At 44.9% G+C, this 22361-nt stretch overlaps 1 protein-coding gene across 1 annotated transcript in view; it reads left to right on the plus strand.

Annotated features, from left to right (window-relative positions):
* The window catches only part of mfsd2ab (MFSD2 lysolipid transporter A, lysophospholipid b), a 95565-nt gene extending 73989 nt beyond the window's left edge, over positions 1–21576 (plus strand). Inside the window, exons 7-14 of the mRNA XM_072500934.1 lie at positions 403–493; positions 2341–2462; positions 6431–6514; positions 12215–12298; positions 14696–14808; positions 16052–16195; positions 19963–20139; positions 21203–21576. Coding sequence (XP_072357035.1) covers positions 403–493; positions 2341–2462; positions 6431–6514; positions 12215–12298; positions 14696–14808; positions 16052–16195; positions 19963–20139; positions 21203–21251 — 864 coding nt within the window. The 3' untranslated portion in view covers positions 21252–21576. The remainder of the gene's footprint in view (positions 1–402; positions 494–2340; positions 2463–6430; positions 6515–12214; positions 12299–14695; positions 14809–16051; positions 16196–19962; positions 20140–21202) is intronic.
* The last annotated feature ends 785 nt before the right edge of the window (positions 21577–22361 follow it).

A 22361-nucleotide genomic window follows, 5' to 3' on the forward strand; every position in this document is an offset into this window, starting at 1 on the left:
GAGCATCTGCAGATTGAGCTTTCTGTTTCATAGTTCAGTTTTAGTTTAGGACAGTGATGGTGCTGTAATTCCTCTGAATTGCGGATAATTGCTTTTCCGAAGTGGGCATGTTAATATTTCCAGCTCATGTGCCTGAACAGAAAAGTGAACACCACTAAGAGAGAATCTGGCCTTAAGCTAGCTACATCTATCCAGAGCGTATCACAAGCAATGGCCCAGCTATAATGGGAGGGGAAGAGGGGGAGGGCAGAGTATGGTACATGCAAGTCTTGGAATGGTTGAAGGCCGGTCACTGAATATTGGATTTCCAAATGTGTAAAATAGGAATTTATTATTTGTAAGTATTTATAAATTTTCTGGATAAACCACAGATGACCAGTGCTTTCTGTTTTCTTTGTACAGAAAGGTGCATACATGATGGCAGCTGGAGTTATTGGTGGAGTGTATATTTTGTGCACCATAATTTTGTTTGCTGGAGTCCAGGAAACACGGGGTAAATAATGTCCGTTTTCAAATACATAAGACAGTGAAGCTATATTCAAAAATATCCTTGTTTACGCATTTCTGTTCCTCGGTGAAACTTTGCTGCTTTCAATAGCAGCAAGCACTTTATATTCCCAATTTATGAATAAAACTCACCTGTCACTGTGACTGTTTTAGAAATGGTTATTAGTGAATAGTTTGCAAGTTATCTGATGTTTCCTTGTTTAAAGAAAGCTTCCAGGAATAGTTCAGTGAGAACAATATTGTGTCATTTTCACAAAGGATGTGCTTCCACATTTTTTCTTCTCCCTTTCTTTCTTCTCCCTTTCTTTCACCTTGTATTTTTTCTTCCTTTTGCTCCTCCCACCACCCCTCCAAATACTAGAACGAGAGGTCGTAGTTTTAGGAAAAGGGGTAGGAGATTTAAAACGCGAGATGACGAGAAATTACACCTCTCAAAGGATCTGTGGAATTCACTACCGCAGAGTGCGGTGGATTCCATGACGAAGTAAATTAAAGGAGGAGATAGACAGATATTTAATTAGTTATGGGTTGAAGGGTCAGAGAGAACAGACCGGCCGAGATGCGATTAGCCATGATCGTATTGAATGGCGGAGCAGGCTCGAGGGGCTGAATTGTTCACTCCTCCTAGTTTTAATGTTCCTTAGGTGGCATAAATAGAATTAAAGAGAGTGTAAATAATATCCGAGGCATTGGTAATGAAAGGTTGCACGCTAGCACCCATCTTGTGATGTAAGTTTGCCTCAGGCAACTTGCGCAATGAATGAATTTGTATCCGTAATGCATTTGGTTCAAAAAGAGAAATTATTATAATCGCCATGTCCAAAACTGTTCTGTTTTTATTATACTAACCAAATCAAATTTATATTTAATTGAGTATTTATTCAACCTAGTGAATAAAGGCCCAGTCAAGTACTTGGTTAACCAACAGTATAGGTGCAGCTCTGTTGTGTATAAGATACTATTATTTTGGTCTAAAATATTAATGCACTTCATGGCTGACCTTGCCTGGGCTGCCAGGGCCACACTAAGCAGCTAGTGCAATGCATCCACTTCCCTGACAGGTATGTGATTATAAAAATATTAGTACGAAATAGCACCGTTGTCATGAGAACGTGTTTGACTAACTTTGTTTGGGGAGGGTGGAAGGTGTGGCGGAAGGTGTGGCAGCCAGGACTAGAAACACAACCTTAACTTCGCAACATGACATTTGCATGCAAGCGATTTGATGCATTTCCACATAATGTTCATTATTACTTGGTGATTGATAAACTGATCTGAAAGTAGTTGCTGTTCCTGAAACACAATATCATACTTGGTCAATCTCACTATCATCCTAACAAGGGGCAGATGAACTAAGGATTCTGCAAGGGGTTGGGAACAATACAAGAAGACTTAACAGCTTCCTGATGCTGATAGCCATTTAATATTAGAGATTCCTGTTATAAAGATCAGTGCAGAACAACAGGACTTTATATTTAATCTCTGGAGAACTTCAAAATGCCAAACCCCCTCTGCAGGGCTTTAATTCTCTTCTGTGCCTCAATAGAATGCTATTAATATTGTCGAACTGGAGAAATAATTTTCCGGACCTAGTGCAGTAATTTCTAAAGAAGGGTAATATTAAATGCAAGTCCAAGTGAGTTGTATTGGGATAGAAACTACAGTCCGAGCTGTTCACATGAATGTTTCGCACACGTGCTGACGCGTTTTGTGAGCTGTGAGTTTAACACCTGCTTTAAAATAGCACTGTATTATGTATCATCACCATAAGAATGTTACTGTACAACTGGTTTTAACTTTTTTTTGGTTATATGCTTTTACTCTTGTCTCCAGAACCAAGCAACAGAAAGGCACAGAAAGCATACTCCTTTTGGAAAGGATTGAAACTCGTAATGAGCCATGGGCCTTATGTGAAGTTGATCATTGGCTTCCTGTTTACATCATTGGCTTTTATGGTAAGACATAGGGGGCGGGATTCTCTCAGCCCACTCCGGTTCGGAGAATTGCTGGGCCGGGCGCGATGCGCCTAACGTCGGTCCGCCGATTCTCCGGTGACCGGAGAATCGGCGGCATTGGCGCCACGTGGCCTCCCGGCGATTTTCCGCCCAGGATGAGCCGAGTGGCCGCCAAAAAAGCCCGAGTCCCACCGGCGCCGTTCACATCTGTTCTTACCCAGCGGGACCTCGGCGTCCATCCTGCAGGGGCGGCTTGGTTTGGGGAGGGGGGGGGGAGTTCGACCCTGGGGCCTACTGATCGGCTGGCCGACCTCTCCTGGTGGGGGCTTCTTTTACTCCGCGCCGGCCCCTGTAGCCCTACGCCATGTTGCCTCGGTGCCGGTGCGGAGAAGGAAGCTACCGCATATTCGCACTGGTCCGACGCCCTCCCACGATTCACCCAAGCGGCGAGAACGGCCCTGTCGAGTTCTGCGCGGTGCAGGCTGGAGAATCGCCCGGGACACCCAAAATGGCGATTCTCCGCTACACCCGCTATTCTCCGGCCCGGATGGGCCGAGAGGCCTGCCCAAAACGACGGCTTCCCACCGGCGCCATCCACACCTGGTTGCTGCCGGCGGGAACAGCGCGGGAACTCTGGGGGGGCAGCCTGTGGGGGGGGGGGGTTCTTTCATCGGGGTAGGACTCAAAAGGGGTCTGGCTCACAATCGGTGCCCACCGATCGGCAGGCCGGCCTCTCTGAAGGAGGACCTCCTTTCTTCCGCGCCCCGCAAGATCCATCCGACATCTTCTTGCGGGGCGGCCTCGGGGAGGACGGCAACCACGCATGCGCGGGTGACGCCATTTACGCCAGTTACGCGGCGCTGGCCACGCCATTTAAGCGGCGCGCCCGGCGCGCGCTGACGACGCTGCTTTCGCGACACGCCCCCCGAGTTTCTCGCGGCCCTGATCCTAGCCCATTTTCGGTCCCTGAATCGGTCGCAATCGGGGCCGGAAGTAGGATGGAAAGAGTATGACATTTATGTTAAAGAGCCAAAAAGCAAAACTCAAGCCTTTCCAGTATTCAGATGGAGGAAATTGCGGCTGATCCAAGGAGAAGAAGCCTGGTAGTGCAGAGACAATGAAGGGTTTGAGAAAAATGAAGAAGAGGCAGGAATGGCCCTCATCAGTATTTTGTGCAGGAAGATCTGTGATGATATCGCCAAGGGGCAGCATATAGATGAGGCAAGACCAAGGATGAGCCAATGGAGGATTTCTGAACTGTCAGTATAGAAAGACGAGCTACTTTTTTTTTTCTTCGTTACACAGGATATGGGTGTGGCCAGGCCAGCATTTATTGCCTATCCCTAATTGCCCTTGAGAAGGTAATGGGGAGTTGCTGTCTTGATTTGTTGCAGTCCATGTGGTGTACGTTCACGCACAGTGTTGTTAGGGGGGGAATTGCCAGGGGTGCTGTGGCTCCAATTGGATTGGTAAATGTGGCTGGGTGAACAGGAGGAAGCCATTCAGCCCCATCAGCCTGTTCTGCCATTCAGTCAGATCATGGCTGATCTACAAACTAACTCCATGGACAGACCTTCCCCTTGTTTTGCAGGCTGCAAGGCCGGCTTGTCCACCGCATTATACAACGCTGTGCAAAAGAAGGAGGCATGGTTCTCTCTGCCTGGCTCCCATTTTTAGAAATCTGTTGTAAATCCCAATGTGGGGTGGAGCGATGTGGCGGGAAGCCCTTTATAACATTATAATTGATTTAAATGAGGTTCCCAACCTTTCTGGATGGCAACCTCGTTATGTCACGAGGGAGAGGGGAGGGTGGGGACAGTCTGAAAACGTGACAGTGCTGGCATGATTCTTGTTTTCTGACTCTTGCAGGATTTTCCACCCACGACGAACGCGGGTACAAAATCCTGGTTAAAATGTGTTTGATCAAGTTAAAGACAGCAAAGTGGTCAAAGAAGGTTAGGAGGATTAAAAAACTTTTTAAAATATCCTCTTGATTATAGCTCATTCCTGGTCAACATGAGAAAATTAAAGTTAGAGAAGATGCTCAATCGAAACTGTTCTCAATAATCACAGGCACAGGCCCTACTGGGCAGCATCAAATGAAGGGATAAAGCACCATGGTCACATTCATACAAATGTCAATTTGACTTTATTTAGGATTGTTTCATGCTGTGGGAGGGGTGGAAAAATGATTTTAGCAATTCAAACAGGGACCTGAGAGAGTGTGCATGGATCTGGGCAATGGTGACCTGCTCAAGGACCTTGGAGAGAAGAGGGAAACTGGAGATGGCAGTATTTTGACCACTGTCTTATTTTTCTTAGAATGTTGGGCATGAGAATATTGTACAAATAAGTTAAGCATTCACCACAAATAATCCCAGTCTTTTCTATGCTAATGCTCCTGTGCTAGTGGCATTTTTAGGTATTCCCATTTTATTAATCAATGGCTGCTGTATATCTTAGTGTATGAGAAGTTGCTGACCAGCAAGATCTGCAAAAAAAACATTGCATGAGTTACAGGTGAATCTCTATAAAGATATTTACTACACCACGAGTCTGGTGGTGGCGGCAATGTTGAAGATCTGGGGGCAGTGGAGACGGCATAGGGGCGAGATGGGAGCCTCAGTTTGGTCCCCGATTCGGGAGAACCATCGGTTCGTCCCGGGAAGGATGGATGGGGGTTTCGGAGCTGGCATCGGGCAGGGATCAGAAAAATGGGGGACCTGTTTATAGATGGGACGTTTGCGAGCCTAGGGGCGCTGGAGAAGTTTGGGCTACCCCCGGGAAATGCGTTCAGGTACATGCAAGTGAGGGCGTTTGTGAGACGGCAGGTGAGGGAATTCCCGTTGCTCCCGGCACAGAGGATTCAGGACAGGGTGATTTCGGGTGTATGGGTTGGAGAGGGCAGGGTCTCGACGATCTACCAGGAGCTGAAAGAAGAGGAGGAGGCCACGGTAGAGGAGCTAAAGGGCAAGTGGGAGGAGGAGCTTGGGGAGGAGATAGATGAGGGTCTGTGGGCTGATGCCCTGAGTAGGGTTAATTCTTCCTCCTCTTGCGCCAGGCTCAGCCTAATACAATTCAAGGTTGTTCATAGAGCGCATATGACAGGGGCGAGGATGAGTAGGTTCTTTGGGGTGGAGGACAGGTGTGGGAGGTGCTCGGGGAATCACGTCCTCATGTTCTGGTCGCACCCGGCACTGGAGGGGTTTTGGAGGGGTCTTGCGAGGACTATGTCCAAGGTGGTGAAAGTCCAAGTCAAGCTGAGTTGGGGGTTGGCATTATTTGGGGTAACGGACGAGCCGGGAGTGCAGGAGGCGAGAGAGGCCGGTATCCTGGCCTTTGCGTCCCTGGTAGCCCGGCGGAGGATCTTGTTATTATGGAAGGACGCGAAGCCCCCCAGTGTGGAAGCCTGGATAAATGACATGGCAGAGTTTATTAAGCTGGAGAGGATAAAGTTTGCCTTACGTGGGTCTGTGCAGGGGTTCTTCAGGCGGTGGCAACCGTTCCTAGACTATCTCGCGGAGCACTAGGAGGAGGTCAGCAGCAGCAGCAACCCGGGGGGGGGAGGGGGGGTGTCTCTTTCCGGGGGGGGGGGGGGGTGTTTGGGCGGGGGGGGGGTTCCCCAAGGGTACTCTTGAATGTTACATGGGGGGGGTTAATATATGTGGGAGAAACCCAATGTATAAGTAGTTTATTATTTTTGAATGTGGGGTTTGTGTTCTTTTTGTTATGGGGGGAGGGTTTGTTATAAACATTTTGTTGGAAAAATTTGAATAAACATATTTAAAAAATATATATATAAAGATATTTACTAGGTGAGGATTTGTTTAAAATTTGCCTCTCAAATTATTTCCAAGTTTCAAAATGAGGAAGTGTGAGGAGAAAGACTGAAAGGAAGTTGGGTAACTTTACATTTACACATTATTTGTAATATGAATTATTCTGAAACATATGACCTCTTCTTTCAGCTGCTGGAAGGAAATTATGCCTTGTACTGCTCCTACACACTGGGTTTCCCCAATGACTTCCAGAATATACTGCTGGTTATCATGGTAAGAATGTAAGCTGCACTTGTGCACATTGGCAGCAACGTTAAATTCACTTGGTGCTGTGTTGAGTTTGCTTTTGCAATGCGTGAACATTAGTTCTGCGCAACAGAAGGGGAGACCCTTGCAGCTTGGGCCTGCCTCCTCATCATTTCTCATAATCACTTTTATTGAGAAATAAGAGTCGAATAAGTGAAGCGGCTGGCGAAACAAATGTGGGGAAATGGTAATTAGATGAACCACGGCTTCAGTTTTAAAGGCCCGAAGATTGTGGGAAAAGCTGAAGGAGGTAAAGAATTCCAGAGCTTCCAAAGTTATAGGGAAAGAAGGATCTAGAGAAAGGAACTTCCGAGATGTGATCAGGAATATTTCAAGCAAAATAAAGGAAAATATTCAAAGAAGCCCTCACCACAGAAACGTGAAGAAAATAAAGAAATACAGAGCAGATCAGTCAGTGACTAAAAGAAAAAAGTGATTGTGTTTTGGATACAATCCCTTTTTAAGAATTTAGTTACAATTGATAATCGTAAATGTTATTGTTGGCAGCCAAAGAAGAATTCTCTAACAGTTGTATGTAGACACTGTCCAGGAGTGTAGGAGAGGTTCTGGATGGGAACAGTTCTGAAGTTGTTGATGTACTTTGGCACGAAAGAGAAAATTGCTCCTGGTGTGCAGCTTCAGCCATGAAGTTGCCAAACTCGAGCTTAAAATGTCTGTGCAACAATCCTGGGATCAAAGACCTTTTTGCTCATGGAGCACATTGGTCTCCGGTTTCTTACGCCACTGTCAGTTTTCATTGAGATAATAAGGGTTTCATAGGAGGGTGAAAAGTGCCTTTTTGTTTTGTGAAAGCTGCAGCTATGGACATAGACAGATTGGAAATGTGTAGAGGCAAGAGTATGGGCACTACTGACACTAGTGGAATCAGGGTGCTGCCTGATACTGTTGTTAGACCATAAGAGAGAGGAGCAGAATTAAGCCATTTGGCCCATCGTAACTGCTCTGCCATTCAGTCATGGCTGATACGTTTCTCATCCCCATTCTCCTGCCTTCTCCCCATAACCCCAGATCCCCTTATTAATCAAGAACCTATCTATCTCTGGCTTAAAGACACTCAGTGATTTGGGCCCCACAGCCGTCTGCAGCAAATAGTTCCACAGATTCACCACCCTCTGGCTGAAGACATTCCTCCTCATCTCTGTTTTGAAGTATCGTCCTTTCAGTCTGAGGCTGTGCCCTCTGCTTCTAGTTTTTCCTATGAGTGGAAACGTCTTCATGTCCACTCTATCCAGGCCTCGCAGTATCCTGTAAGTTTCAATAAAATCCCCACTCATCCTTTTAAATTCAAACGAGTACAGAGCCAGAGTCCTCAACCACTCCTCATACGACAAGCTCTTCATCCCAGGTATCATTCTTGCGAACCTCTGGACCCTTTCCAAGGCCAGCACATCCTTCTTTAGATATGGGGCCCAAAGCTGCTCACAATGCTCCAAATGGGGTCTGACCAGTGCCTTATACAGCCTCAGAAATACATCCCTGGTCTTGTATTCTAGCCCTCTCGACATGAGTGCTAACCGGGCTGCACGGTAGCACAGTGGTTAGCACTGTTGCTTCACAGCTCCAGGGTCCCAGGTTCGATTCCCGGCTTGGGTCCCTGTCTGTGTGGAGTCTGCACGATCTCCCCGTGTCTGCGAGGGTTTCCTCCGGGTGCTCTGGTTTCCTCCCCCAAGTCCTGAAAGAAGTGCTGTTAGGTAATTTGGACATTCTGAATTCTCCCTCTGTGTACCCGAACAGGCACCGGAATGTGGTGGCTTGGGGCTTTTTACAGTAACTTTATTGTAGTGTTAATTTAAGCCTACTTGTGACAATAAAGAACATAGAACATATATACATACAGAACATACATTCAGAACATAGAACATACAGTGCAGAAGGAGGCCTTACCTAAGCCCTCACTTCCACCCCATCCCCGCAACCCAATAGCCCCTCCTAACCCTTTCAGTCACTAAGGGCAATTTATCATGGCCTATCCACCTAGCCTGCACGTCTTTGGACTGTGGGAGGACACCGGAGCACCCGGAGGAAACCCACGCAGTCACGGGGAGAACGTGCAGACTCCGCACAGACTGTGACCCAGCGGGGAATCGAACCTGGGAACCTGGCGCTGTGAAGCCACAGTGCTATCCACTTGTGCTACCGTGCTGCCCGTAATAAAGATTATTATAAAACACTGCATTTGCCTTCCTAATTGCCGAATGAACCTGCACGTTAACTAAGAGAATCTTGAACTCGGACTCCTAAGTCCCTTTGTGCTTCTGATTTCCTAAGCCCTTTTCTATCTAGAAAACAGTCTGTGCCTCCTAACAAAGTGCATAATCTCACACTTTCTCACATTGTATTCCATCTGCCACTTCTCTCCTAGCCCAAGTTCATCTGCAGCCCCCCTGCTTCCTCAATACTACCTGTTCCTCTGCATATCTTTGTATCATCTGCTAGTGAAAGCCGCAGTCCCATGCTAAGAGGCAGTGGGCACCAGTTAGGGAGATGAGAAAGTTTCAAATAGTATGTAGGTCTTGATAGTATGTCGGTCTTGAGTGATTTCACCAGAACACCATCCAGGGAAACCGAGCCTGCTTTGCTAATCCTTATGCTGTTGATCAGAATGCTTTCTAGTATGTTGGGGTATTTCTATAGCCAGATAGAGAATATATTGCTCGACAAAAGGTGAATATAAAGTTGAACGCAGGAGTGCAGCTTTATCCAGTGTTTTGAGAAAAATGCAGCTGCTGGCTGAACACCAGCATTATTCGACACAGCAAAGAAGTTGCACAGAACTGGAGAACATTGCTTCATTCGTTTTTTTTGTCTCAAAGTCCTTGCATTTCTAAAATTTCTAAAGCTGCTTAAGTAACTTTAGATTATAACCGACAACTTTGCATGACAAATGTCATTCCTTTCAATTGTAGCTAGAAGCATTTGTACTGGGAAGATAGTGAAATGTGAATAGAGTGTGGGTGTCCTTGAGCTGAACAGTAATGTCATTGTTCTGCTGTTTCCCAGGCATCGTAATATGGAGAAGTGCATGTGTATTCTTTTATACAAACTTCACTGAGTGATAGTCACTTTCTTCAGTAAAAATAAAAGTTTCCAAAGTGGCTGGTGGAATTCAAAATTGACGAAAGGTCCCCAGCAATCATTCAGACTCTGGGAAAGGGACAGGGGTGGCATGCTGCTAAAGTGCATGAACACTTGCACAGCAGCTCCTTGGAACAGAGTTGGAGACCTTTACGTTTTAGTCCTTCAATATTCTGAGCTTCGTTATCACCTCTCAACACTCAGTTTTATAATGGACATGTCACCCATGGGGTTTTTGGAAAGCAAATTATTTCTCAAAGAGCCTTCTTGCCAGGAAAGTGCATTTGGTTAAATTTACATTTGTAACTTTCAGCCTTGTTTTGTGCGATTATAGAAGTTCTGGAGAGTGGGGAGGTTGTGCCTCCCTTTGAATTACTTCCAGCTAAAGGCATTGCACTGAAACTGAAACTAAAGGGTGGGATGCAGACAGAACTCCATTCTAAGAGGTGGGATATGGACTGCAGTCATGGGAAGAAAGCAAAATTTCATTGAAGCAATTCTATTGCGGTCTAGCCTTTCGAATGATCACCAACATTCCAACAGTGAAAAATTATTTTACTGATAAAAACTATGTTGAACATTAGTGGGCAGTTACATTTTATACATGGAATTACAGCAATTTTGGAGAAGTAAAATCTGCTCATCTTAGAAGCATTGAATCCCCTCAGTGCATTTGGCCTATCGAATCTACACCAATCCTCGAAAGAGTGCCCTACCACGTCCTATCCCCGTAACCCCACTTGACCTTTGGATATTCGGGGACAATTAGCACGGCCAGTCTACTTAACCTGCACATCTTTGGACTGTGAAACCTGAACGCCCAGAGAAACCCCACGCAGACACAGGGAAAAAGTGAAAACTCCACATAGACAGTCAGCCGAGGTCAGAATTTAATGAGACAGCAGTGCTAACCACTGTGCCAGCCACAGTCCAAAGATATGCACCTATTTGGAGGTTAATTAAATCTAGTCTGGGTGCACTCTAGCGTACATCCTTACTTATACACACAGGCACACACAAAGGCACGTGCACACACACACAAATGCGTGCCTACATTGGTGCGCGCAAATGCATGCGCATGCCCACACACAAAATTGCACATGTTCATCTGCACACAAATGCAGGTCCGTGAACACAAATGCATGCACACATGCAAATGCTTGTGTGCACATGCCACAAACAAATGCACATGTGCACACAAATGCACACGCATATGCCTGGATGCACGACAATGGCAGGATGCACACATGTGCCCATGTCCATGCACCATTGCCCACCCACACACGGATGCACAGGCATGCACATATGGGTGTGTACTAATGCATGCGTGCACATAAACATGCTCTTACAGACCCACATGTGCTCCCATGGATCTATGCGACTGCACAGACACATGCACGTGTGTGTCATGGAAGGAAGGGTAGCTCAGTTGGCTGAACACGTGCGCCTGCAAACACACAAATGAGCGTATGCATGGACACAAGTGCACATGCATATGCACGCATACGTGCACCCAAATGGGGAGGCAATGGTGTCGTGATATTGTCGGTGGGCTAGCAAATAGAAAATCAGGGTGATGCTCTGGGCTTCAGGGTTCGAATCCCACCATGGCAGAAGATGAAATTTGAATTCAGTAAAAATCTAGAATTTAAAAAAAAGTCTAATGATGACCATGATACCATTGTCGTTTGTCATTAAAAAAAATCATCTGGTTCACTGATGCCCCTTAGGGAAGGAAATCTGTTGTCCTTGCCTGATCTGGCCTACATGTGACTGCAGATCCACAGCATTGTGGTTGCTTCTTAAATGCCCCTCGGGGATGGGCAATAAATGCTTTTCCAGTCAGCGATACCCACATCCCATGAATACATTTTTAAAAATGCACACATGCACTTCCATGAATGCACGTGCGTACATGCACGTGAATACACACACACACCTGCACACGGTTACACATGTGCGGCCGTACACACGGATGCACGCACCCACCCTCTCTCACATTGCCTGCCAAGTCGGTGTACATTGTGCTTCATGTGTCAGACCCTATTAGAAATCATTTTCTCTTTATGATTTGCGAGACTGAAGAGTAAGACTTTTCATTGGCTGATGAAGAATAAGGAATCATTGCTATGGAATGTGTCCAACAACCTTACTGGAGAATGACCTTCGATATAGCCAAAGTTGGAATTCTATATTTAATAAAACTGTTACTTTTCACTCAGTTGCAGTTTTATCAAAATTGAAAATGTTTCTGTGAGCAGCATGTCATCCATTTGGAGAATATCACTCCAATTCTGATGTGACGATAAGCCTGGTAATGTCAACACATTTGGACCTGGCCTCATTGTACACTGTTTTACACTATGACCTTTACGAATAAACAGATATTTTCCAACAAGCATGTTCTTATCCCATATGGGCCTCTTAAAATGTCAACATTATTTTATAATTTAATGTGTGGTAAGCTGTAATAAAGACAAAACTCTACTATGGTGGAGTTATCATTGTGGACATTGGATACAGCATTTCAAATCCAGATACGTAATGGGAAATTTCTTCACTGTTTTTCAGCTTTCAGCGACGTTGACAATCCCGCTTTGGCAATGGTTTTTGACCAGATTTGGCAAGAAATCAGCGGTGTATGTTGGCATTTCAGTAAGTTTAGCTGCACTGCTCAAAAATGTGAAACATGCTTGTAAGATATTGGGCTGAATTTTACTGTTCCCCGGTAATAGATTGCATGTAGGGTGGACCCATAGAATGCCATGGATACTGTGCCCACCACAGTTTGCTCCCACCCTTGTCAAAGTTATACCAGTGGCAGGGGAGCTGTCGGGCAGCCTGTGGGCCAATTGAGGCCCCGTAAGTGGCCAAATAATGGTCAGTAAGTCCACCTGCACATTCCAGGCTGGAAGTGGTCGAGGGGCTGATAGCGTCTAGGGTCCAGGACCAAAACAGGTCAACAATGACTCCTTTCATACCCAGCAAGCAGCCGCATGAGCCTGTTTGGTGTTTTCTCTATTAAGGAGCTGTGTTTGTTTGTGCTGCATTACTACGGAGAGCGACCCTGCAAATTGGTGGATACAATGTCAATCGCCATCTGTGGCCTTATCATTTGCGACTGGATAGACATCCTGAATTAAAACTTGAGATGCAATCCGAAACCTTTTTATTAGGTTGTAAATTAAAACTGAATCATGTTAGGATTGATTGTTCCCCACAAGGTCCAGTTCATTTGTCAGTCGTTCTCATCAGAAACTTGTCCGGATGTTGCTTTTTTAGTAGGACTTTCTCAAAAGGCTTTGTCAAAATGTATGGATTTACTGCGTTATTTATGAATTTTGACTATGTTCTACAAAGGTACGTATTCTGTGGTAAATAAGTTATTAAAAATCATTCAATGTGGGGTTTCAAACCACGAGCGGGATTCTCCGTTGCCCGAAGCCGAAATCGGGAATGGCGAAGGGAAAGCTCCACTAGCTAGCAGCTGAGATAGCCAGGAAATGCCTCCACAATGCCTTTCCTATTTGCTTCAGAAGGCTGCTGTTCCAGCTGCCTAACAGATAGATGGCACAAACAGTTGCACACTTGCTGGCAGCTGGAGTTTAGGCTTTGTGTGCACAAGCAACCGTCCTTGACACTTTTTCAGTCAGCGGGTGGGAACTGTATGTCCTGATCGCAATTGGTGCTGGGTCAGCTTATTTCAGGAAAACCAGGTGTACAAGTATGCTTAAAAGGACTGCATACGGAATTCTAAAGAAAAAGAAGGACTCGCATTAAATTCATGTGCCAATCCTGGCTACCACTGAACATCTTTAGTGGATCGAGCATTTCAAATCTGACAACTGTTCAGGTTTTAATTTTCCTCTGAATTTTAGCACCATGTAGACTGTTTCGGGAAACTTCATGGCTTTCTGATTTGGGGAAGACTTATTTGGAAACCATTCTGCTGTTTTCCCTGTTCCATGTTGAATGGATGAAGTACTGGGGTATAGAACTGGAGGTTTGAAGTTGACGGGCCGGATTTTCAGATCGTGCCCTCCTGAGACCGGAAATACCCTCCTAAGGCCAACGGACTCTTCCAGTGGTCCGTCAGATTGTCCGTCCCATCCACGACGATTCTCGTGGTGAGCAGGGCCGTAAAATGTGTCCTGATATCTTTGTGATACACATTGAACAAATCTACGATTCCAGTCTTAACATCACATTGTAGTCATCCGAAAATATCAGCACAGAAGATGGTGCACAACTGCAACCTAAAAAGCTAAAAAGAATTTCATAGCCAAAAATACATCAGTGCTGTGCTCAGTGGCTGTACTTTGGACTCACATTGATCTGAACTGTGAGGTGCTGTTTCACCATTTCAGGTTGTTGACGTGGAAGCTGGTAGTGTTTTGGAATGCACTGATTTCCACATACCCTGTCTCAGAATATGACCAGGTCACATTGCTTAGTTTGAAGTGTTTGGCTTGCATCAAGCCCAGTGATTGAGGGTGATCTAGCCACCCCCTCACTGTTGGTGTTAACTTCATGGGGGTAGCACTCCCAGCCATTAGCAGTTGACTGAATGCTGGACCTTCTCTTGACCACCTGGCCAATCCCAGCTACATTTTTTAATCTGACAAGTGATCGATTATAGTTGTACTTGAGACAATATTACGCTCGACAAAGAAACTGCCAAGTTTCCGTCAATAGGAAGTATCAACTTTAGAGAGAATTGCTGCGATATTTCTCATGATCCAGTGTACGATTGGTCAGTTTACTGGGCATGTTTGTGTGAGGTAGAGAGTGAGTCCTATTTATTTCTCTAACGGTAGAGGGTGGCTCATGGTTTTCCAAGTACTTGGCAATTTCATGCCCATTCAAATGGAAAACCATGGTCAGTGTGCCTGTGTATTGTCAAAAATACAAAAGTTATATAATTCTAGAGCAGTTATTTGGGATTGGTGCTTTTTCATCCAATTTCTGCATTTTTTTTCCAGAACCATTTGAGGCATGTCTCGGAGCCTCCATGTTTTAATGTGTGCATGTTTTCTATCACCCTCTTCGCAGTCAGCGGTCCCATTCCTTATCCTGAACGTTCTGGTGCAGAGAAATCTAGTCGTGGCATACATTGTGTCGTTTGCCTCTGGGATGAGCGTTGCTGCTGCCTTCCTGTTGCCATGGTAAGTGACATTTTTGCAGCAGCTTACAATTGCATTCACTGACTTTGTGATAATGCTGCTTGAGCAAAGGTGTTGTGTCACCCAACTAACCAATGAATTCGCTTTCAAAGCCAATGGTCCAGTTCTATTGTGGCTTTTGTGTGGTGCTGGTGAAAATGAAGTCACCAAGTAGAACGTTAACTCCAATAATTGTAAATGGTGAAAATCCAAAGCTAGTCTTTTACCTCGAGCAGGTTTATCCTTGAGATAGCTCAGCAGAGTGACCGAATCTCATGGTTCCATCACATCTCAGTGTTACAGATGTGTCCATCTATTAGTGAGTCGATGCTTAACGCCTGCCATTAACAGCATGACTGCTTTACAAAGTAATTGCTGATATGGAGCTCGTTGCATCTTCACAACAATATGCTGTCACCTGCATTTTTCGACGTCTCTGTCAATAATTTAGCTGGCAGAGCACAGAATGACGAGGACCGAGCAGTGCAACAGAAAGGGGTCATTAGAGAGATCCATCTTAGTAATTTCCACAGAGTTTCTTGAACCTCCCGCTGTAACTTTGGAAGATCAGCCAAAGCTGTGGAGAAATGGTTCAAGTGGCTTTTTATGCAAATTCCCCAAAGTTCCCAATGCTGAAGTTGCAGGAAGAGATCAGAGAATCTTCCACTTCTACCCCCTTAAGTTTAGGAGCTCATGCATTGCATGGTTAAATATGCTGGCATCATTAAGTAGTATTGATTCCTTCCTCTTACAAGTTGCTGAATCATCAACGTACCTGGTCATTAGTCACATATTGTCTCAAAATCAGAGCTTTAATTCAATATTCGGTGAAGATCAATTGCAATTCTTGCACGTAGAATAGAAAAAAAACTTGGGAACGGCAATTGATTGGGATAATTATTATTTAAACCTCCGCAAACTTTCCTCTTTCTGTTTGCTAAATTCTTGGCACATGGTGAGCAATGAATGGAGCGCTCTGAAAAGTAGTGGAAATGTAGCAGTTTCTGTAGGTTTTCTAGTGTTTCAGTATGCAAATGATCTTTGTGCTAGTTGAGTTGAGTTCCTAACCACGCGTAATGAGTAGTGAATGAAAAAATTGAAAAAGCTGGTATAATCTTCAGGGTGATTTGTTTACCATTTACGAATATATCAGGGTAGGTTGCTGTTGCAATTAAAACTTGAGTTCTCTCTCTAAATGTTCTCATTCTTCAATGCTAAGCAGACTTCCTGTTTACCCTCTTAACAGGTCTATGTTACCTGATGTTATTGATGATTTCAAGCTGAAGAACCCAGAGTCTGTGGGACATGAAGCAATATTTTACTCTTTCTATGTCTTCTTCACCAAGTTTGCATCAGGAGTGTCCCTTGGAATCTCCACTTTGAGCCTTGAGTTAGTAACTTTGATTTACTTTCACAATTAAGTGCTTGTGGGGGGGCGGGCGGGGGGGGGGGGGGGGGGGGGGTCAGCGGCGAGTACGAATGTTGGGGCCACAGATAAATGCAATTGGATCTGAGAGGGAACTGGATAACAAATGCAGCTTAGGCCGGTTCACCCACATCCTAAAGGTGAATTTAAAACTGCATTTTACCAGTTGACCAGATGCCTCTTGAGCAAGGGTAGAGTTAGCAGCAGAAATGGACTTAACACGCAGTTCCACTTGTAGTCTATTTGGGCTAATTAAATAGATTAACTGTAAATTATAAATTTTTAATGTGAATTCTAGCAATCTGTAGATTACCCAATGGTTTCAAAATTGCCCTAAATCAAATTATTGCCTTTTGTGTGTGTCCTTTCTTGATATCATTGCGTTTTTGAGATAAATGATGGAGGCTAACTTGCCATATAATAATAATAATAATAATAATTGCTTATTGTCACAAGTAGGCTTCAGTGAAGTTACTGTGAAAGCCCCTAGTCGCCACATTCCGGCACCTGTTCGGGGAGGCCGGTACAGGAATTGAACCCGCACTGCTGGCCTTGTGCTGCATTACAAGCCAGCTGTTTAGCCCACTGTGCTAAACCAGCCCCTATCCCATTTTAATTAAAATTACGCTTGCTGATAATTATTAATAAATAATGTATTATACAGAGCCTGGTGATTTTCTTTTGCGCAGAGTATTTCCTATTTCCTCATCAGCTACATGTCTGACACACCATCTTTAATTTTAATTTATTGATCTTCACATCCACACATGCAGGGAACTAGCTGTGTCTATTTTTATTTAATTCTTAAATGGGATGTGGATGCTGCTGGCTGGACCAGTACTTATTGCCCGTCACTAACTGCCCTTGAAATAAGTGGCTCGTTAGTCCATTTCAGAGGACATTTAAGAGTCGGCCACATTGCTGTGAGTCAGGAGCCACATGTAGGCCATGTCATAATATACACCAGTATATCATGGTGCAGACACACACTGATGAACACACGGTGGGATCAATCAACATACACAACACCGCAGCCAATCACCAGTGAGAGCACACGCACTCTAAAGACAGGGGGCATCAGAGTTCCCGCTCATTTGAGTAGCAGCTAGCTAGGAGCTCAGAGCTCACAGCCTGCAACACAGACATTCATTATGTGCTGAATGCATCAACTGGTTAGGACCAGTTAAAGCTTTAGTTAACGCGAGTATCGTATTTACCCACAGTTCAAGTATGTTTAAATAGTTAACCTTTTAATAAAATAGTGTTGCACTACTTCAAGTGTTGGTGACCTGTATGTGATCCAGAACATCCAACACATCATGATACCAGGAGTGATTGCATACTAGCAATTCTTAGACCTACCTGCAAGTGATCTGCCTCTTCCGCCAGCATTCTGTCATCCTGCAACATGGACAACATCAGCCCACCGCCGCCGCTCCGCATCGCCGGCAACCTCGGGGCCAACTGGAAGATTTTCAAACAGCGCTTCCAGCTCTTCCTCGAAGCCACGGACAGGGAGGGCGCCTCGGATACCAGAAAGATTGCTCTTCTCTCCACTGCCGGAGACCATGCCATCCACATTTTCAACTCTCTCACCTTTGCAGATGACGAAGACAAGACGAAGTTCAAGACGGTTCTCCTCAAATTTGACACTCACTGCAGCGTAGAGGTGAATGAAAGTTTCGAACGCTATGTGTTCCAGCAGCGTTTTCAGGGTAAGGACGAACCTTTCCAATCCTTTCTAACGCACCTCCGCATCCTTGCACAATCTTGCAGCTATGGGGCCACCTCCGATTCCATGATACGCGACCAGATCGTTTTCGGTGTTCAGTCGGACACCCTACGTCAGCAGCTCCTCAAAGTAAAGCAACTCACCCTAGCGACCGCCATCGAGACCTGTGTCCTACATGAAAATGCCACTAGTCGGTACTCCCATATACAAGCGGCTGAAATGGAGCGGCAAGGTCCCCACGAGGTGGAACGGGTCCAAGTGATTGAGCACCTCCAGGGCCTCAGCCTGGATGAAGGCGGCCATTTTGCACGCTTTTCGCGGACTCCCGCGCTTGTACGCACTAAACGAGGGGACGGCGACGTGGAGGAACGTAATGCGCAGGCGCGCACCACGCATGACTGCACCGCAGCGAACGTGCTGATGTCACAATGTGCGGCAACTGTGGTTCCGTCCATTTAAAGCAGCAATGCCCCGCAAAATCTCGACAATGCCAACGATGTGTAAGACTTGGCCACTATGCTGCCTGCTGTCGAGCAGCTCAGCCTGCCAATTCATATCACTTCAGCCAGCCTCGCAGGAATGTTCGGGCAATTCAACCCACGGTCACCGAGTCTGATTCCGACCTCCCGCACAGCAGTGACACCAAGGACCCGAAGGCGCCTTTTCTAGTCGGTGTCGTAACGAAAAGCAGGCTGTCCCCGAAGCAAAGACATCAGCCGCTGTCGGTATACAGCATCGATCCAGACGATGAGTGGTGTGCCACCCTGACGGTCAACCAGAATGCGTCGCCCACCTCAGAGACTTAATTTGTGAACTTTGTGCACTAATGGACTCTCTGGTTTGTATATAGTGTTCATCTCGTTATTTGTGTGACACACTGTTTTTTCTGCACCAGGCACCTTCCCATGTAAATAGCTTAGTTTTATGTACATAGTCCTGTAAATATTTCACACACACGTAGTCAGGAACATTCACCACACACTATTTATTGTCACGCAGGCACATTTTTTTATATAAAAGGGGGGATGTCATAATATACACCAGTATATCATGGTGCAGACACACACTGATGGACACAGAATGGGACCAATCAACATACACAACACCGCAGCCAATCACCAGTGAGAGCACACGCATTATAAATGATGTGGAGATGCCGGCGTTGGACTGGGGTGAGCACAGTACGAAGTCTTACAACACCAGGTTAAAGTCCAACAGGTTTGTTTCGATGTCACTAGCTTTCGGAGCGCTGCTCCTTCCTCAGGTGAATGAATTATAAAGACAGGGGGCATCAGAGTTCCCGTTCATTCGAGTAGCAGCTAGCTAGGAGGACAGAGCTCACAGCCTGCAACACAGACATTCACCATGTGCTGAGTGCATCAACTGGTTAGGACAAAGCAAAGGTCTTTAGTTAAAGCTAGTATCGTATTTACCCACAGATCAATTATGTTTAAATAGTTAACCTTTCAATAAAATAGTGTTACACTACTTCAGGTGTTGGTGACCTGTATGTGATCCAGAACACCCAACACATCAGGCCAGACCAGGTAAAGTTGGCAGATTTCCTTCACAGATGTTTTTTTTTACGACAATCAATTGGTTTCATGGTCATTATTAGACTCTTAATTAATGAATTTTAGTGAATTCAACTTCACCATCTGCCATGATAGGTAGGATATGAACGTGGGTCTCCAGAGCATTAGGCTGGGTCTTTGGATTACCAGTCCAGTGACAATACCACTAAACTACCAGTTAAAGAGGGTCACATTTTTTTTCGAAGCCTGCTCGTGTATTTTTGCAAGTAAAAAACCTGTCCGCCCCTCCCATCTAATTCAGTGAAATGTTCAGTGCTTGTCAGCAAGTCTAGGCAAATCTCAAATGTGTGACAATTTTCTTTTTATAATGATCTACATTTTTTGCTAAACTGCAATGGGATGAGCTAGGCCGATCTGGTTACAGGAGCAGGTACTGAAACCTTTTCATTTTCTTTCTCTCCCAGTTTTGCGGGTTATCAGACCCGGGGGTGCACCCAGCCTGATGCAGTGCATCTAACTCTGAAGATGTTGGTTGCTCCGGCACCCATTTTCCTAATTATACTTGGACTGATCATTTTTAAATTATATCCGATTGATGAAGATATTAGAATGAAGAACAGGAAAGCACTTGAAGATTTACGGTGAGTTTTTATGAAGAAATTTCAAGTACATTCTTGCTTTTGCCTTTCTATCCTGTCTAACATATTCTGTGACCCTGGGCTGAGTACAACAGAAAGGAGTCACGGGTCTCTGACATCAAGTACCATCAGTAGACTATAGCCTGGATTTTTACAGTAAAAATAATGGTGAGATTATCTGTCAATCTCATTCAGAATACATAAATTAGAATTTAAAGTCAAAAAGTCATTTAAAAAATTAACAATGTTCCAATGTAGACATAAAAAGAGGGGATGTTCTTCACTGAAAATGCTGCCAACAAATCAATGAATTTAAGGGGAAAAGCAATATGACACTCTAATTTTATAAGTAGACCTGCCCCGTGGCCCCAGAAAGAACCGGCCTGACTCCTAAGGGGTAACGCAAGGCTTTAATGCACAGAGATCACACTTCCAATTAACCTTTAGTACTGCGATGGTGAATCGAGAGCAAAGGAAACACGTATTGTTTGACAGATAGCGAGAGGAGCCAGAATTCGGCTTTGCTGAAACTGGGGATTGAACCAGGGACCTTTAGGTCTTCAGTCTTAACGCTATCCCAACTGAGCTGATGAACAGCTGAGCCACATTAATTTTGCTGTGACTTTATTCTTGTGCATAATGTGCCGAAAGCCTGACTTTTTCAAAGGTCTAGTTAACCTGAGTCACCCGGGCTAACTTAAGGAGGTAGTTTTCATTGGCTGCGCAACAACCATAGCAAATAAATGTGGCAAATAAACACTGCTTCCAAAAGCCTGACTTGACTGCTGGATTTTACCAGAGCAGTGGGAATGTTTGCATGTGCACTTTTTGGCTGTGCCAACTGATGTAGAAACTAACGCGCAATCTAAATGGGGGTGATGGGGAGGGATAATTCCACAGCAACCCCAGGACCTGGGTGTGGCAAAACTGTACCTCCTTGAAATGGCTTAGTAGCGTTTAGAGAGGCCGTAAGTCAGGTACACGTTCTGTGGTTCCGCCGCAATGCAGTTTCGTGCTCTTGAGTGAAAACATTTTTATCATTATTCTTTCATTCACTCCTTTGCAGGGACAATGGTCAAGACACAGATTCAAATGAACTCTGCAGCATTGCATAACAAATGACCAACTGTTTACGCACTTTATTTGAGCTTGAGATTTGCATACAGTGCGTTAAAATGTGAAAGAAACCCATCAACCGAGCAAGACTAAGGTGGATCTAAGCTAACTTCCTACCTTTATAGAACACGTTTACATTCCTCCCCTACTGAACACGGGATTTGTACAGTGTACATTATGTATGTACTAATTTAGAGAACAAGAAAGCTGTACAGAGAGCATAATATCATGTAAATTTATATAGATATCCTAATGTGCTGTATATATTTGAATTAAAATATTAGTTGTCAATAAAACATTAAATCAGAGGCAGGTATTCAAGTATTCTAGACTTTCTTCTCATTCTAAGACTGCAGCTTCCAGCAGTTCTTTTGGAGAGGGTTCAATACAGATTTTGTGAAAAGCAGTAAAGGTAGGCAGCAGATCCATGTTAAGAGCTCTGAAAGCCAATAAGGAAGTGCGATCGATTGACACCAGGGTTTTTACCCACAGTTAAATACAGAAAGGTGGGAGTTGATGTGTACAAAATCATCCATGAGTCGATTGAATGGTGGAGCAGGCTCAAGAGGCCATATATCCTATTCCCTGCTCCTATTTTTTATGTTCCAATGGAAGAAAGTTCCTCAGTTTTGGCATGTTTCGGAAAAATGGGCTGAAACTATAGTTTTCCCAGTTGTAGATTTGAGATTTCGTCCTCTTCAAACATGTATTTTAATAAGGACGTTTTGCCTCTCTTTTAGAAGGATAATCAGTTTGAAGGTTTGCCTTTAACTTTCTTTCATTCTTGCAACCTGAATTTGAATTTTCACATCCCCAGCGGGTGTAGACTGGAGCACCGCCCATGGCTGCGCTGGCTTTGGGAAGGATAGAGGGAGGTCATCCTCAGATGTGTTCAGCAGTTTTTTTTTCCCCGCTGCTGAGAAGGACGTAGAGGTCCAAGGATGAGGTTAGCCATGAGAGACTGAACAGATGGGCAGGGTGGGGGGAAGGAAGTGAGCTGCTAGGGGAATAGGAAGATCCTGAGCATGCAGCAAGTGCCTTGCTCGTAAATAGAGGAAGAAGTGCTGGGAGCAGGCGCATGTTCTGCATTTGAGACTCTTTGAACAGCA

Source organism: Scyliorhinus torazame, chromosome 1 (genome assembly GCF_047496885.1).
Source record: "Scyliorhinus torazame isolate Kashiwa2021f chromosome 1, sScyTor2.1, whole genome shotgun sequence".
Classification (NCBI taxonomy): domain Eukaryota; kingdom Metazoa; phylum Chordata; class Chondrichthyes; order Carcharhiniformes; family Scyliorhinidae; genus Scyliorhinus; species Scyliorhinus torazame.